At 43.1% G+C, this 18,729-nt stretch overlaps 1 protein-coding gene across 1 annotated transcript in view; it reads right to left on the reverse strand.

The window, feature by feature from the left end:
- CADPS (calcium dependent secretion activator) overlaps nt 1–18,729 on the reverse strand; it is a 246,120-nt gene that overhangs the window by 68,919 nt on the left and 158,472 nt on the right. Inside the window, exons 13-16 of the mRNA XM_067303622.1 lie at nt 16,690–16,877; nt 6,289–6,390; nt 5,231–5,294; nt 4,439–4,562 (exon numbers count right to left, since the gene is read on the reverse strand). Coding sequence (XP_067159723.1) covers nt 4,439–4,562; nt 5,231–5,294; nt 6,289–6,390; nt 16,690–16,877 — 478 coding nt within the window. The remainder of the gene's footprint in view (nt 1–4,438; nt 4,563–5,230; nt 5,295–6,288; nt 6,391–16,689; nt 16,878–18,729) is intronic.

The raw sequence follows: 18,729 nt of genomic DNA on the forward strand, positions 1-18,729 counted from the left end.
CCTTCTGAATTTCTTAAACATGCGACAAGCCTTTGCCAGCAGGTTGATGCTCAGCGCATTTACTCTGCTAAAGCACAAGAGCCTGCGCTCACGTGAAGTCCACCACAATTACTGGTAATAGCTGCGCTTGCACTTGTTATCTTTGCAATTTGTTTATTCGCACCTCCCAGAGCTATGGGGAAAAATTGTCATTTTCTGAATGTTTATTGCTATTCTAACTTGTTTTTAGTGTCATACAATACCTCTAGGCCCTGGGCCAAATTTGGCTCTGGCATCTCACGAGGGCGATGCCCAGTGCCGCCGGCTGCGGAGGCCAGCAGAAGCCAGGGCAGAACTTGGCCCAAGCTCCTGGCCTGCTTTTTGAAAGTGTTTTCCCTTTGCAAACAGAGCTGAAATCAAACCGATCCTTTTTCCACAAAACATAACACTCTACTCACAAAAAGAAATGAACAGTTCAGGTTTCAAAGACTTTCGAACTAAGGACTCTGGTATACAACAGAAACGCGAACAGGGGCCTACAGAACTACAGAATCACTTCTGAAGAGACAGGCACTTCAGGTGTTTCGGTCTGAACGGTGTCCTTGCTTCATTACATGTCACCACAATTTATAAACAAGAGACAAACACGACTTCTGTCTGACTGTATCATTTGTTACACATTAACAAAAAAAATAGAAAATAAAAAAACTAAAAAACCATTCCTCCCATTAGGGCATAAAACAGAAGATATGAAAAACAAAAATGAACATTAGTTTAGTTATAAAATGTGCTTGTTAGGTGTGTTTAACTAATGGCCAAATCACCAACGTTTCTGCACCAAAAGTGAGCTGCAGTTCTTTTGGAAGATGATAAACTTGCCCTTTATAAAGGCTAGATTCTCTATTCGAACTGTCTCCTAAGAAGGTAATATGGTTACTACAAGGTATTTCTAATCTACACTCTAGTCTAAGGAAGGAGGAAAAAGAGATTATGTATATTGAGACAGCACAAATTAACTCCTTAAGTATCAATGCATCTCCATTTTTCAGCCTGAAGGAGTACATATCTTAAGGAGCTATGAAAAAGAAACAAAATAAATAAAACTCAACAGTCCTAGCAATTTATAATGCATATACAATTGTTCACCTGCATCCTTTTGATTCTCTATATGAAAGAGAGAAAGCAACAAGGAGAGAAAAGAGAGAAACAAGAACAGATATGCAGGATTAATGAGCAAGTGGACCGCACAGCCCCCCAGTTATGCGTGATATATGACATTTGAAAAGAAGAAAAGTTGCCCAGTCTCGCCCCCCGCCCAGAAGCATGGTATTACCAAAAGAAGCTCCTTTCACAGAGGTGAAAGCAAGTGCTGCACAAATAGGAAATTAGAGTCCGTAAGCTCTGAGAACATACAAGGATGCTCCGAACGACCACTGCACCCGTACGTCCACCCAGAGCTCGGTGCAAGAGAGTAAATAAAAAAAATCTAGGAAGAGAACAAGTAAAGCACTTCCGCTTGAGAGAGAACAGACAGGAGACACGCAAGATCTGATGTACAGAGAAAGGACAGCCTTATAGGATCTTATACACAGGATTGGTTAAAGATCTTATACGCAGGAAAAGGGATGGCTTTTTCCCCAATGTCCTTTATCTGACCTCTAGCTCATCTCTCCCCGATGTAGCTGCTGCCTTTGGATTGTGTACCAGTGACAAGCACTTTACAAATTGGGGTTACACAGAAGCAAAGTAAAAATGCATTCAGGTCACGGACAAAAAGAAGAACGGAAAAAACTCACAGACAGTCTGAGTTTATCACAAACAAATGGCTTAGTCGTCTAACCTGGTTCAGGCTGATAAAAAGTGACTGGACTTCTCACACTGGGTTTCACAGACAGAAGCAACAGACAAGGCAATGCTAAAAGACTTGAAGCAAGGAGAGTGAGTTGGTTTGGATCTGGAGTTTCTCGAGGTAATGAAAACAGAAAGAGTGAGGACAGCATGGAGAGGAGGGTGGTAGGTACTCACGAATGGTTAAATCCATCACTTGAGAGGCCAAGCAGAAGACAGGATGCTCATACATTTCTCTCTTTTTCCCTATAAAAGAGGATTTGGGCATGCAAGAGGCTTAGGTCAGAGGTAAAGAGGTTATAGGTTATAGGTCAGAGGAAAACTTTATATCAGGTTAAGAGGAAAATAGCCGCAGAGTATTTTGGGATACACACAGGATAAAAGGAAGAGAAAAAAAAAAAGGAGGTTTACAATTGGAGATCTACTGGATTAACCATTCAGCATGCCCATGAGTCACAAGAAAGGTTGTGACCATGATTCTAAAGGTCTTATTCTCTTTGCAAGAATATAATGATCAAAACGTCATGAATAGAGGGAAATAGATTTCTATTGGTTTAAGGCTCCGAGATACTAAGGATTTCAGCCTTCAGTATCTAAGGCTTTCACAGGTATTTCTTCATAAACATAGCCTCAAGCACTGCTGCCATTTATTTATTTTTTTTACATCTCTGACAAAACTCTCTTAAAACATGTGGATATTTGAATGTCAGCTTTTAAAAGTAAAATTTCAAAATCATATACTGCATAGGGAAATGCCTCTCACTGAGGTAAATTTGTTACTTGCTCTTCTAAGAAACTATTTTAAGACATAGTGGACTATGCTCATGAGAGAAAACCTGATGCATGCAGCTGGCGGATGTTGGGTTGTTGGAATTAACAATCCCAGCATGCTTTGAAATTGGTGTTACAACCACTTTTATAGAGCTAGTATAAAAAAGTGGCTGTGGCCAATCACGGATAAGGGAGGAGAAAAGCAGAAGAGAGCAGGTAGTGTGGAATGAACTATTCTCTGAAAAGGCAGCTGGAAAAAAAAAGTTTGTTGCTTCAAAGTATTCCCAGACCTAAAAGTCACAGTGCAAAAAAGAGGGCAGATAATTAACACAACCAAGAAGAATTGAGGCACAAAAGGAAAAGTACAGACTAACTGTTCTACTTTGGAAATGAATGCATTTTTACTTACAGATCATAAAGTTTGTTTTTGCAAAGATTTATCTGAAAGAAGAGAGCAAATCTTACCAACGAGTTAGTGATATTTACACAGAGAACCTAAGGGAGCCAGCACTGGGTAGAAGCATCCATCAACAGAAAAGCTGCTTTTGATTCTCAGTCCTTCTCCATCCTTGTCAAGTATATTTAAACATTGCATTTTACAGAATGCACCAATTAAAATATCCTGTGAAGTTGAGTACTTTGATAAATTGCCTGATAATACAGTGCTTATGAAACCTTCGTTCCTTCTCTATTTTTGTCACTCATTACCAAGTCAAGAGTTGATAAACATCCTTTTAGTGCCCAATTCTTAAGTGTTTCTCACTGGATGCATAACAATGAATTCATTACCACTGGTACACAATTTGCATCGTTAGACAGAAAAAAAAATGGAAAAAGAGAGGACATGTCATGTACAGAACCTGGACAATTTGTCATATAATAACCCAATTTTTCATGTAAACAAGAACTAGGAACAAATCAGAGGGGATTTTTTTTTTCTCCTTTCCACATTGTCCTAGAGACATACAACGATAATCTGAGCTGCATCACACATGACAGAAACCCAAAGTCTAGAGCAGAACATACCATTCATTTGGAACATACAGTTATAAACAATTGCAAACACGGATAGAGTTGGGCCGGAGTTTCAAACAGGGTACAGCAGCCAACGAGGTAGCAATGTAAACTGATTACCATGGAAAGAACTACTGGATCATAGAGCTTCAGCTAACACATATCCTGCAGCAAGCTTTAAAATGTCTTTTTGATGGCTACATGTGTCTCTGGTCACTGGTTATTATTCTCCCGTAACTTAAAAGGTCAATAATATCAGCTCTGCTGGATTTAGAGGGACAAGAAAGAAATCTGAGGCAAGTAGGGGACCGACTGATCAATGACTGCTATGCAAAGTGCAAAGGCAATGAAACATTCCCAGAAAAAAAGACATTTTAAATTGGCTACAAATGATTAAGCAGAGATTAAACATTTTTTCAGCTTCTTATTATTCGTTTGTCTCCTGAACTCCACTGTCACAAGCAATTAGCTGCACTGTACTTTCAGCTGCAAAGATGACATCCCAAGTATTTCTCAATTTGTTTTTTAAAACCACAACATGAGTCTAAATACTACACCACTGGCCAAATGCGCTAACAATGGAAAAAAAAAAAAAGCTACAGTTCCTTTTAACTGTTTCCTCTCTCTTTTCCAGAAAAGGAAACATTTTGCATAGCTTCCATTCTTAACTGCTGCAAAAGCCAACACCACAAAAATGATTCACAATCACCCCAGTTTTATTGACAAGTGAATAAATAGCAAATGAGTTTCTTTTAAATAGCTCCAAGCCATAGTTGCCACCTAGAAATATAATAAAAATTGTAATTTCACAAGGAAAGAGCCTTACCTTCAATTTTGGCATACTCTGATAGTCGAGTATAATTGACTAGAGCTGCTTGCTCCAAGCATTTACGGATGACTGTTTTTACTTCCTCTTGAGGGACTGGAGTAACTATGTCTTTCATCAGGACCTTGACATAAGAAAATCTGATTTGTTGTGGCATCAGGCACTCACAACTCTTTCTTCTCCATGCCCAGCGAATACATGCATTCCAGCACTAACGCTGCCTGGCTCATGGGACATGTGTGCAATACGTAGGATCCACTGCAAGGTCACCTCGGCCAGCCTGAAACTTGGGAGCGACCCTTTCTGCAGCTGTACTCTCCCCGAAGGCATGCCCCTAAAGTGGCCACACCGCTTCCAGTCCCTCAAGGCATGTCGTTAAGGCCCATCCCAAGTCCCCCTGTGCCAGGCAAAGTTGTGGCCTTCCCAGGCTCTGCTTATCGCTTTGCATCTCGTCTGGGCTTGTGTTTACCGCTGGTTAGTGGAGACGAGAGGGCAGCCAGATGCAGGGACGGGGGGACTCCTGCAGACGCTTGGGGTGCATCGGGCCCGGGAAATCCCAAACTCTGCAGAACAGGGTACCTGGGGCACTGGGGACTACAGCTACTACTGACTACACAGGCCTCCAAGTTGAAGCAGGAGAAATCAACGGTCATACCTAATGCCAGGCATTTCAATATTAACTATCAATAATTACAGGTGCCCTACACAACAATAAGTCACTTAAGCTCTTCTGGATGGAAAGGTACACAAATACAGGGATTTTTAACTAGCCTTTGTTATTCTTATACTTACCCTTTCCAGTAGCGATAGAGTAGCTTTCAATGCACCTTCTGGACGGCCAAACGGAAAGCAGTACCTAGAAAAACCACATCATGTTAAGACTACACCAGGTGCACGTGGATAAGCCTATCTATAGCCTTTACAGTGGTATAAAGATGCTTTCCTAAATATGCCCCAGCAATTCTTTAGTACCACTACTCTGAATTAGCATTCTTTCTAAAGGGTAATTTTCAGAAAAGGTTTTGATGAGATGAACACTAAGACAGTAAAACAGAATAACGGGTAGCTGGGCAAGTCAGCCAGTTGTAGCAGCTTATTAAATCTGGGGGTCACCTGGAGAGTTTTTAGGTCTCCTAAGAGAGTGAAATATTATGGCCTGGAAAGGGCAGTAACAGTCACTTCCAGCCAGGGAACCAGCGATCCACCAGGCTGTAAGTAACTGGCTGAACCAGCCGCTCTCTCCGGGGAGTGACAGCTACACGGGGCTCTGGCATGGAGTCTGTGTGCAAATGCATGTCACTGGTCTGTGTGCAAATGTACGTCACCGGTGAGCGCGCAAACGCACATCACCCATCTGCGTACAAATGCATGTCACTGGTCTGCGGGCAAATACGCACGACCAGTGTAGGACCAGGCTGGTGTGCCGGGGGCAATCCATCACTTGTTTTGGGGGGCAGTAGCCATCACTCCTACAATTGTGACATCCCTGAAGAAAGCCCTGCCTGTTTTCATACTGGGAAGAAGTGAAAATGGGCAATAGCTAAGAAAAGAGAAATAAGAGGACATGGGATTTTTTTTTTTTTTGGTTAAATTGAAAAAAATTCACAGCATTGCCATGCCTATGGAAGCAAGATGGTTTGAAATACCCTTTAAAGGTTATATATTTAGAATCACTCTCCAGCTACAAACATGCTACAGTGCAAGCTTTACTGCCCTGCTTAGGTCTGTCTGTGTCACTTATGCAGAATTCCCATATGCATTCAAAATCTGCCGTTTGACTTCTCTGTTTACGGGAGGGAGTTGGGAGGAAATCAGTCCTCTCTCGCTCAGGCTGGGATCGCTGCCTTTACCTAAAATGCGTGATCTGATTCTCCAGAAGCAAACGAAGCCGCTCCTTGATCTCTTCAAAGCGCTCTTTCTCATCCACAGTTACAGTTCCTATTCCGTCGGGCCTGGAGGAGAAATGCCATGAATGACTCAGACTTCACCTCCTGACCCTGCTAAATCATCTGCACAGCAAACAAGATACTGCAGTTTGGGAAACACGTCACCAACTGTTAGACCCAGGAGAGAGTACGTGGCACGCCGAGACGCTAGCGGTCGCGGCAGCGGGAGGGCTACGGTAGCAAAAATCACGAGAGAAAGAGCGAGCCTCTCTCAGAATGATCATCTGGCCTCCCCCTTTAAATGGGAATATGACAGGGAATATAATGTCAGCTTCCACTGTAGGATCGGGCCCGTTGCTGGCTAAATAAGTACTTAATTTCTGCAGAAAAAATCAGCTGCTAATTTACCCCTTAATTCCCAGTATGAAAGAACATCAACAATAAGCTCATACAGAAACAGAATACAAAATTCTGCACTCCTTCATAACCAGTGAATCACCTTCTTGGAATAACCTCTCGCCGTGAGCCCTCTTCGATGCAGTCTGCTGAAACGTACTCAGAGAGCAATACATATCTTGTGTTGGAAAATGCAATGTCTTTTAATTTCAATTCATAGAAATTAGCACGAGTACATTTACCGAAGACCCTCAAGGAGTTTTTATCACACCCTCGTACCTCCCGAGTGCACAGGACTGCATTGCAAGACGCGCAGGTATTGCTACCTGGGGACAGCTTCCGTCCTTCACAGAGCACAGTGCGCAGGCGGACACGGCCGAGCCGCTAATGGAGCTGGGCGACCTGACCGTCCCCGTGCTCGCCCGCCCGCCCTGTCCCTCTGCTGCCGCGGCCTCCTCCGAGCGCCGTGACCCGCAATCCCCTCCTTCGCCCCCAAAACGCGCGAGCCAGGAGGAGCGGCGAGAGCGCCGCTAATCCAGCCGCCAGTGGCATCGGCCGCCCGGACAAGCGGCAGCGCCGCTTCCTATTGCTGACCAGCGAAGGATACGGATTTGGCTATTACCGGGTAACTCCGCTGGCACGGCCTCTCTTTAGGTAATGTAAGACATCTTAAAATTGAACAAATGTTCTTACTTAAAGGCCTCCTCCAGTGTGCAGCTTAAGCTGCGTAAATCCTCCGTACTAGACTGGTTTGGCTATACAAAAGACTTGGCAAGGGATTACAAAGCTTCTAATGAACCTCCTGTCAGGGGTTAATTGGTTGGCTTTATTTTCCTCTTAAAGAATCAAAGGCCCTAAACTTAAAAGAAAGACCCTATAAAAAATTAAAATCTATAAAATCTGTACAATCGCTTCTCCTTGACCCTGTGTTTAGTAAGCTCTTAATATCATAAATATGATCTCTTACGTTCCAGTACAGGTGAATAAACCATTAAAACATTTCAGCAGAGTAACTAGCAAACCTTACAAGATATTCACTGTATATTTTTAAAGCCAAATATACATTAAATAAAACTTATAACACGGACAGAGAAAAAGACTTGAATACCAGAGGATATATTTAAATTTAATCAGCATTTCATCAGAAATTTCTACTTGATTATTTGCCAAATTCAGTTGTGCATTAAGGAAAAAAAAAGGAAAAGATTTAGGCTGAAACTTGGATAAAATGTCTCAGCTGGGGAACACATTTTATAAACACTTTTGGAAGTATGGATCTGGTCTCATTAGTACCTAATTAGGACTAGTTATTTTGAAGAAATGAGCAAGCCACAAAGAAAAAAAAAGATATTGAGCAAAAACTAATGTCTGAACATATTAAATATCTCTCTATTCCAAAATTCCATAAAATACTTAATGTTCAGATAGAGGATTTCTTCATGCCTTTTGTTACGCTGTGCACCTCTCAGTGTCTGGTTTGTTCCCAGGCAGAAGAGCTGATAATTTGAGACAGACCATAATGAATGCTGTATATTAAGGGGCAGGGCTGAAGTCCTCATTTGACTTTTGGCATTGAGTTCCCCCTCTGCACCCAGAACAACTCATAGAGTGTCATTAGGTTAATTGTATCCATGCTGACAAATGATGGAGTAAAAGCTGCCTGTGCTGGCAGTGATTTGCTGATGGACTGGAAATGGTTTGAAAGTTATGTTGCCCTTTGCTGGGTCAATAACCTCCAACGGTAAGATTTACCGACAGGCTGGAGAAAACTTGAAGGACGTACATGGGTCTAAATGAGGTCTTCTTTTTTGAAGGACAGTAAATGTCCAAAGAAGTGCTGCTTTTAAAAAAATTGTCAGCTTTTAAAAAATATTCAAGTGATTTAATTGAAAGCAGAGTGCAGCACTGAGTGAAACCCATGCCAGCTCCAAATTCAGGAGTCCAGACGATTCACCGCTGATGTTGGTGAAAGCAATTTGGGCCTGAATTCGGTAACTACGGTTGGGTCATGGCTCTTTCGCTCTGACCATAATTTTTCACTGTATTCAAAGGGCTCCAGTTTTGTTGGAAGTTGTTATTTAGCCACGTAACAACCCACGTTAGACACCTGAAATGCCCTGACACAACAGCACCTTTCACTTTTGGGTTTAGCAAATTAAAAATGTAGAGCTCTGAAAGCAGAAATATTACAACATCGGCTCAGATGAACACGAAGGAAGTTGGGGGCTTTGGTGAAAAAAATGAACCTCTGTCCAAAACGTCTCTTGTTTAGGCTACAACGCCCCAACGCTTTGCACTGCGACGCTAACCCAACCACTGAGGCGCATGCAGGGTAATACATTCACCCAGTGTGTTGCCCGCGGTCGTCTCCTGGTCTTTGCGTTTTCCTGGCTCTTTTGGGAGATGGAGGATGCCCGAGCTGGTTGCTGCAGCCAGCGCTGCCCTCGCGCACGACCAGCGCTCCCGCGACGGCACGCGGTGTAAGCAACAAGCTGCTTTTGCGTATCATGCTCCTACAAACTTGAGACAACCTACAGGTCAGCTGTAGCCATTTCTGGAGCAGCGTGGATGTCTGGAAGGGGCTGCCAACCGAGAGCCATCACCACGGCAAGGACTTCCTTTCTCAAACAGCTGTGGACTATATTACATCTGACATGATGAGCATCTCTTGAATCTACCTTTCAAATTTTCGGCAAACCATTTTCTCACTGTCCTTCACAAAGTTGACATATTCGGCAGCATGATAGGAAAGATGTCATGTCGGCTGCTTTTCAAGTTGTTGTCACAGTGGTTAGCACCAGTTCTGTCATCTTTACTTTCCTCACAATCCCCCATCTTGAGCCATGTCACAAATAATAATACTTCCAATGTTTTTGTCAAATTTCAAATACTATAACCCAGCTGCACATCTTCAGATTTATAAGTTATGTTAATCTTTGTTGCTCATCTTCCCAGAAGCTGAAGCATTAGGAACTCATTAATTAGTGACAAATGCAGGATATACATAGAACTAGAAAAACACCACTGAAAGCCTTGCACTTAATTTATTAGCTTGATAATTTTGAAATCTAATTAAACATTCAAGTCAAATAGACTTTGAAAATGTAATCTTTTTGAGGGAACATATTTATTTTCCCTTTTGCAAGAACACAAAGGGTATATAGCTTAGCACTGCTATAATTTAAGATTCACTTCTGTGCTCTAGACAATTCCAGTACATGGCTGACGGTTCTGTAAAAATCCGCAAGAAAACTTCAAGCCTCACCAGCTCTTTCTGATGCTTACTGGCATTTTTTTTTCACCAAAGATATCCAACTTAACTTTTATGTTTGATGTTTTATCTTATGGACAGAATCACAGGCTCCTCCAGAAGGAGCATTTTTGCAGCAAGTCTAGCTAAAATGCAACTGTAGAAAATGAATGTTCTCACACATGACGCATAACCACAACTTCGTAACACTGGGTTAAGCAGCGATGGTGAATGAGAAAAGAGCAAAATGGTGAAAAAGTTCTGTATGCATATAGTACATACAGAAGCACAAAAGACAAAATGGGTTTGTGTCTATGGATTTAGGTCAATAAACAACATCAACATCTCCATCTGAGTGAAGACACATTTCCATCTGATCCTCTATTGCTCCTGCCACAGTCACTTGAGGTGTATGGTATAAGCTATGGGCAGAGAGGGAAGCAGAAGGGTGAAAAGGGCAAGAAAAGAAAAAGGAAATTTTTGTTTATAAGAAAACAAAATTCAGATCACTCCTTCTGCTGCAGATTCACTATGCTTCCCCTAAACTTGTAAATTCCCAATGTAAATATTACATATGAAAAGTTTTAAATGTTGCTTTCCTAATCCCTCCTTGATTTTTAGGTTTTAAGCCATGAAAGCAACAACATCAACAAAGCAGGTGGTGAAATTAAAAAAAGGTTGCAATTTAAAAAGCAAAAACGATAGTCCTTGTTTAGCTTAGATGGTTTGTGCAAATTCCAGGCTTAATTATAAATTATAATTAGGACCTGTGATCCTAAGGCCACTGCTTTATTCTACAAGTCCCGCCTCCCCCCATGCCCTTTTCTAATTATACCCAGTGCCCCCAGGGCTAGTTATGCTGCTAAAACAAATATATCAAAATGATTTTTAACAAAGACTAATATATGAAGCAATAGCATTCATTTGTATGCAATTATAAATATACAGTATAGCTCCAGTGGGTTAATCTCTTTGACATAAGCCTGTATGAAAAACCAAAGTGGCTTATAAATGAAAAGACATATCATGTTTTACACCTTTTATGTTTAACTTGTCTACACTTTTTTACTTGGGAAAATATTGCTTACACGTAGCAAACAGATCTTTGCATGCACTGTGAGCCCTGGCATACAGAGCCAACAAAAAAAACAATGTCAAAAACCGATGCAAATAATTTGATTTTTTAAGTAACAACGCAAATATAAAACACGTGCTGCTTTCAGCTCACTTGCTGGTTGCCAGGTGCAGCACATATGAGCTCTGCAGTAAACATGGATGATTAGCGCCTTGGACGGCATGTGTCAGGACAGGCTTTCAGAGCATCCCTTGCAGGGAGCCTTGCCGGGGCAGCGTCCCGGGGACCGTACCCCGTGCTGGCCGCAGCGGTGATCTCCATCGGGCCACAGCTGCCTCTCTGTTCCCTGCCGCAGCTCCCCTGGTAAATCTGCCCTGAAGGAGTCCACCCGTTCACACCCCCCGAAAAAGCTTTTTCAGCAACCATCAATTTTGGTTGACTTCTCGTTCTTCTGGGAACTCACAGCGTGCACTGTCTGCTGCCTGGGAGCCCTTCGCTTAGCCCAGCCTTCCACATTTTTCCCTGGCATTTCCCCTCGCCCGAATTAGATGCACTAGATGCTGCTGAACACGTGAGCTACTTCACCCTCCCAACCTCAGCCTTCGTTCTGCTCCCGCTCTCCTCCATGGCGCCATGCTGACCCAAGTCACGGCTCATCGCTTCTCCTGAGCGATCTCCACCCTTGACACACCCTGGCTGAACCGAACGGTGTCTGAGTGCTGCCATCCTACACCAATTGCGACGAATCATGTCAGCCGGTAACGCGAAGCTGGTTCTCTGCTGGTCCCTGGCAATGCACATCCCTTCAGCACAGACGCTGGATCACATCTGACAGGCACGTGCCACGCGCTCCGTGTCACCACCAGCTTATGTGGCTGGGACACGGAGCCAGCACCTAACAAAAGGTTGCAGCATTTACGCTGCATGAGATTTTATTAACGCGCATTATTGCATTCAGGGCTATTCATGAATGGAAAACATGGATACTAAAGTAGTATGGAAGACATATGAAGTTACTATGGTCATCAGAAGTTGGATGAAAGTGTTGATACACTTAGTACTTATTTTGTTGGACCAAAAAAGTCCTGTTTTGTTTTTTTTAAGTAGCTGTATGGAAATCTTGCCTTTATGTGAAATAGCCAGATATGTAATTAGAATATAATGGAAAAAGTTATAAATATGTTATGCAGACTTTTTAAATCTTCAAGGTCTACGAAAATAATATTTCTGGTGGCTTAAATTTATTAAAAACTACTGAAACCTAATGCTAATGCTAGCTAATGGAAGAGCTACTTCTTGAAAATTTAATGCACTAAAATACATCTTACACAGAGAAGACTAGGTCCCTGACATACCGAGATAATTAATAGAGGGGACTTGTAGTTGTTTGGACCTTGGGTTAATAGACTGAGAGCCTCAGCTCATCTCGCAGTCACTGAACAACTCCCTGGGAATGATGCTGTTCAGTCATTACCAGACGGGAGGGGATTCAATCTGGCATCCCGATTTTGGTAATCTCAGTGTCTGTTAATACTTAGTACGTACACATTCAACATTTTGGTCTTATTTGTAAAAGTTCAGGACTAACCAAGCATAGAAAGATTCTTTTTTGGTGCCAACTTTAACAACATTTTTGAAAAAGTTACTACATGGCTTAATCTGAAAAGGCCTATGCAAAACCAAGGTCACCTCACATAGAAACCCAAAGAAATTCCTTTGAAGGGAGAAAAATCACTGTTCAAGGGTTTAGATCCTAATTTGGGCCCTGGGAAAGCTGGGCTGCATTTTCTGCTCCACAGCTCCTCTCCTGTACAGAGCATGGCAAGTCACTAGGGTCCTCTACACATCAGCTCTCCCTGCGTCAAACAGAGAGTACAGGCATCGTCCTCAAAAGCGAAGATAAAGACAAAAATGGAAACAGAAGCCTGGAGAAGACCTGGGTGACCATGCAAACCCTTTCATAATTTTAACAAAAATTATGCCTTCTTAAAACCATTTCTGTTTCTTTTCTTTACTGTTTTTATTGGAAGAGTGTCGATAAAGGAAAGCGACAGCCTCTATACTATGGTAATGGTACCAAAACCAAAAATGTTTGAATGATTCTGCGTGTTTCTTATCTTTCACGTGGGAGAATACAGCAGAAACCATAGAGTCTTTCATAACGGCAGAACTCTTTAAAAGGCACCCAATGGTACCTGGTGGATGAAGTCACTAGTAGGACTACAATAATGAGCCTCAATTTCTTTAACTTTAGTGAGCAGCAAGTAATTGGGTTAACAGAAAATCATTCGAGCACTTAGCAGTCTGCCTGGCATTGCTGGTATCTGCTTCTGACAGCCTGCACATTACACATTCAGGTATCTGCAGGAAGTAAAACACAGAGCAAGCAATTTACATTTAACAACATTTTTACTTCAAAAAGGATGAAATCAACTGAAAAATTAAGGGGACTGCCATGCAAATAGCAGTGATTCACATCCTTCTCATGGAGAGATCATGTCAGGCTTTCAGAGGTCTGAAAAAGCTACCTGAGCCCAAAGGGAAAAAAAAAAGCTTACATGTAAAGCAAAACCAGACCAATAGGGCTCCAAAATATCACCGATACGGGGCTTTGACCATTTCACATGACCCGGCAGCGGGGTCAGCTCCAAGCCAGCGGTGTATTTTTAACAGCGGCCGTTTCGCTCCCGTCCTGCCTGCCGCGCTCCCGGCCGGTGGCGGCGGCGCTCCCGACGCGGACACCGGGCAGTGGCGAGCCCGCGTCCTCGCGCTGACGCCTGTCATTCTGTCAGCCCCGACCTCCAGGCTGTCGGCGGCATCCGAAGCGCAGCCTCCCTGCGCTTCCTCGCTGACTGCGAGCTACCGCTGTCTCCCTGCCTGACCTTACTCAAAGGCGATCCAAAGAGACAGCCCACCTCAGCTCCATCACCGCCTCTCGCTAGCAGAGGCGATGGATAGCCACACGGAATTATCTCCCTGCTTGACCTTCATTACTGGCATGGCAGAATCTGACTGACAGCCAACCTCGGGATTAGAGAATTTGCAAGGAAAGTCTTCAACTCCGCAACGAGCTAAAGGTTCGCCGGGAAGAGCGAGGACCCAGCCAACGAGCAACGTATGAAAGTGGCAGGTGGGAGGAAGGGACGCAGCTAAAGAGAACCCAGTTTTACACACATCGTAATTGCCAGTAAGCACTGCACGGATAAATATTGGCTTTCCTTAGCTCTCTGCCAGCCAGTTCTCAAAAGCATGATGCATGTGGCTTAAACAGACTTCTGAAAAGAAATCGTGACTCTTCCACTCAGATATTCAGATTTCTATTAGCAGAAACCAAACATACAGAGTCACTTTTTTTTTTTCCTCAGACCACCTGTGGCCCATTCTTGTGACTTGCTGATAGCAGAGGCCAAGAAACCTCACCTAGTAGTTTCTGTGTCAAACTCCTAACTGCCTGAGCCAGCATGCAACTTTTACATATACACCGATCTTGGTTAAAAACTGCAATGCTATAACCTTGCAGCTCCAGCACGGAGCCCCTGGTAATCGCCAGGCGACAGAGAGACAACAGTGACCTAGAAGGAATATAAACCTTCAGCCTTTTGATTTGAAGTCAATCATCAGCTGAAGAAGGTTGAGTTATAGCACAACATTTAACTCCTTTCTTGGAATATTTTAAGCACATTACTTTAAAAGCCCTGCCAATGCAGAGCTGTCCGTTTGGCAAGGCACAGCTTTTTCCCAGTAAGGTGTAGCAGCCACACTTCACGCCGGGGAGCTGTACGGGCATGGGATTAGGGTCTACAGATTGCACTGATTTTAAGTAATACATCTTTCCCATGCCTGCAATTCTCCAGCCCCAAGAGCAGGGGCTGGCAGGTTGTTACCACGGCCAGTACCATCAGGTACGTCCTGCCCCCAGCCCAGCCAGAGAGGAAGCTTCAGCTCTTGGCTGTGCTGGACTCTGAAGTGTACACGGAGGAGCTGTGACCAGCGTCCAACCTCCTCTGTTACACGGGCCTGGGCCGAAAGGGCTTTGAACCGGGTCCTGTAAGCCAAAACAGCCTCCTGCTGGGATGAGCCCTGCCCATGGAAGAGGGCCTATGGGGCAGCCAGTTTCTGGTTTGATTCCTCAGGTTCAGTGCAAACAGCCTGGCTGAACACACGCCTGGAAAAACTCAAGGTGCTGATTCTCTGCGGGACTTAGGTACCCAAACACCATTCGCTTCCCAAGAGAGTCAAATACCTGATTTCTGGTTTAGGACCTGGACTGCCCACGCTGCCTGACACCAGCTACGGGGGTGTGCTGAGAGCCATAGAGCCCCATTGGTGTTGGGGACGCAAACTGCCCAGTGTGCTCAGTGACCGAGGAGCTCCGGTGCCGCGTACAATACATTTCTGTGCACTCTGCGCTTTCTCTTACCTTTTCGGCTCTGGATTCGGCTGCGATTTGGAATCTTTCCTTTTTTTGGACTCCTTTTTGGAATCCCTTTTTGTCTCCACTTCAGTGGCAGCGGCCTGAGACACTTTGCCCCCTTCGCCGTCTGCACTTGGCTGTGACCCACCAAGTAATTCTGTCATGTGTTGGCTTTGGGGAATGATTGAAACGCGCGGGGGAAGGCCAGCAGCAAAAGTGAAAGAAGCAGAAGAAAACAAGGAAAAAAAACAAAACAAAAGGAAACTAAACTGAAAGCAAACAACAACTGAAACCAAATAACAATTGGCAAAGAAGGAATGAACAAGCAAAAGAAAGTCAGAACTAAAAAGGAAACTAAGGAAGCAAAAACTCGGTTTCCATGACGAGATGTATGAAACGAAGTGCAAAGCAAGTGGCAGCCTTGCAACGTGAAACCTGGGCAATGTGTGTCACAATTCAGGATGCTATTTACCAGAGGGCTTACAAAAACACATAATTACTTTGTAACACTCCCTTCCTCAGCAGCATATGCAGGATAGCGAGCAATATCTCAAAGTATATAATGCAACTTAAAAGAAACAAAGCAGAAAAAGAAGCTGCAATAGATACCATAGCTATCAACAAAATATATAGAAAAGGAAAAAGCACAGCTCCACTTCCTACAGTCAAAGATGTGCCACATTTCAGAGAAAGGAATGGGGCTACTTCTGAAATTGAAATTGCTTTGCAACAGCAGCAAGAAAAAATTTTCAATTATGTTTAGCAATTTCTGAACTTACGTCACACTGACTTTTAATGAGACACAGGTGCCTAAGGGCTTAAATCACTTCTGAATATTAAAGTTGGATGCTGCTGCAAATTTCACTGTTGCAAATTGTCAGATTCCCTTACATAGCAATTAAATCAGTAGAGTATATTGTTTACTTCCATTCTTCAACTTGTGACTGTGGCATGTACTTCAACTCTACGGTGTCCAGAACCACAGCTAGCAGGTGCCTGGGCAAGAAAGTTAAAAACCCTGATTTCTGGATCCCGTACGTGCATTTTTATTGCTTACATTAAACAAGCAACGAAACAAACAAACAAACCGACTATGCCACTAGAAGCGCTGCTGCCAGACATCCAATGCGAAAACAAATTGGGGACTGTTGCGCACTATCCAAGGAAACCTATATTTGACAAAGTCATCCCTTGCTGGCAGGGAGCTGCTAGCCAAGAATAATTCCTTACCTGTTGCCATGAACATGTGATGCACAAAAGGCAAAGCTGTAGTGAAGTAAGGTGGGGTCAATCATAGCTCCATTTTCTGCGCGCTCTAGCAAATCTCTGAGGTAGCAGAGATGTCTGTGACAGCCTCTCACTCCATTACGTGCACAATACTCATCTAGCACAAAGACCTGGCCAGGACTAAACCAGCCCTGTTTAGAAATAAAGAGACTTGATTTTAAATATAGGTTATTAAATACAAATGCTATCAGATCTGGAGGTGTAGTGGTCAACTGTTCTAATAAAAGAAATACAAACCTAATGCTACATTAAAAAAAAAAAGAGAGAGAGGTCACTGTTAACTCAAACAATACAGTCTGCATATCATCCCCCAATCACAGCATATACTCAGTGCAATTGTTAACACAAATGTATTATGCTACCTTAAAGGGAAATGTCATTTAAAATGCTGAAAAGTTAGGCCAATTCATATCGCTGCCTAGCAATAAAAAAGACTTACATCTTTAAGAGATGACAAAGATTTGGTTATTTAAACAGCATGAAACAGTAATCTTACTTTTGGGAAGGATTGTACATTTGGCCATGAGCAAGAAGATTGACCTGGGGGAGAACATGGAGGATTATACTGAATAAAGACTTCTTTTGCATCCGGCAAGGGTAGGAATGTGCTGAAGACAGAGGAACACAGCTCTGCAGTACCAGCAAGGGACATTTCACATCGTCCTTATTTGTCTACCATTGGTGACGCACTCTGAGATCACCCACCACCGGCAGGTCAGCATTCCTTGGCATTGGAGGAAACGTAAGCTTTGTTAATGAGCAGGGTTTCTTTAACCATCCAGAAATCTCAAACTATTTCTGTCTGTCAGTCCTAAGGGTCTGGCGATACACGGCTTGTCGTATGAACTCAGTGCTCTCAAGGAGGATGCCTTTCTGGCGCAGTGCTCCGGTGAACAACCTGGGACAGCCGACGTGGAAAGCGCCTCTGCCTTTAGTGAAGGCACTAGCTAGGACGAGAATGTTCCTGTAGAATGCTTTTCAAAATGCTGCAAAACCATCAATATTTACATGGAAATTTGGGTGCTAAACAATTGCTAAGACGCAGCTCTGGAATGCATCAAGCTGCAAAATCTTTCATCGTTTAATTGAAAAGTTCCTGCAGCGGGCGGGAGAGTAGTTGAGGCAGAGCACTGCCCCTATAGGCAACTTCTTTGCCACCCCATCTGTTACCCCAAATGCTACATCTTAGAAACAACACTGCTGTGAAAGATTAAAATATATTTTCTACCACTCAGATGACACCAAATCTTTTCTAGATGCCAAAATAGCTGCTTTGAAAAGAGTTGAAGAAATATCAATTAAGAGCTCAAAGACATAGAGAAGGATTTGCTCATCCTTATTGGGCCAACTCCAAAACAGATTGAGAAAAGAATTAAAATAATGAGGGGAAAATGATAGATATAGGGAGTAGCTACAGTTCTGGGATCACTAGAAGTGCACATTTCAAAATAAAGACACAGAACAATGCAGATGGGACAGCACTCTGGAAGGTTATTTTTTGGGAGGGGTATATTTGCCTTCATTGCTTTTTCTGATATTTTTGTTTGTTGGTTGGTTGTTCTGTGCTTGATTCTGGATTTCTTTATCTTTGTGTTGCCTGTTTGTTACAGTCTTGGACAATCTCTTCACCTTTCCTGTTTTCATACAAATCTTTGGAGAACAGGTATGGCCAAAATATGGAAACACCTTAACTGCTGTGAAATAGAAAGGCATGTGAATTTGATCACTGGGGTACAAATGTAGTTTAACTTGTTACATTCATTTAATGTATACAATGGACTCAATCCTTATGGGGTGAAATATCGGCCCTACAATCAATGGGAAGGCTGGCATTAAGTACATCGGAGTCAGATATCAAGGCAAGAGTTTGGGGTCAAGGAAGACAGGAGGCTGGACCTGGTGATAGGGAGCTCTCCACATTGCTCCCCTGGCTTGGGGTCTGCAGAAATGTTGGTCCTCCACTGCACAGAAGGAAAGGGGTTG

Source organism: Apteryx mantelli, chromosome 12 (genome assembly GCF_036417845.1).
Source record: "Apteryx mantelli isolate bAptMan1 chromosome 12, bAptMan1.hap1, whole genome shotgun sequence".
Taxonomy (NCBI): Eukaryota; Metazoa; Chordata; class Aves; order Apterygiformes; family Apterygidae; genus Apteryx; species Apteryx mantelli.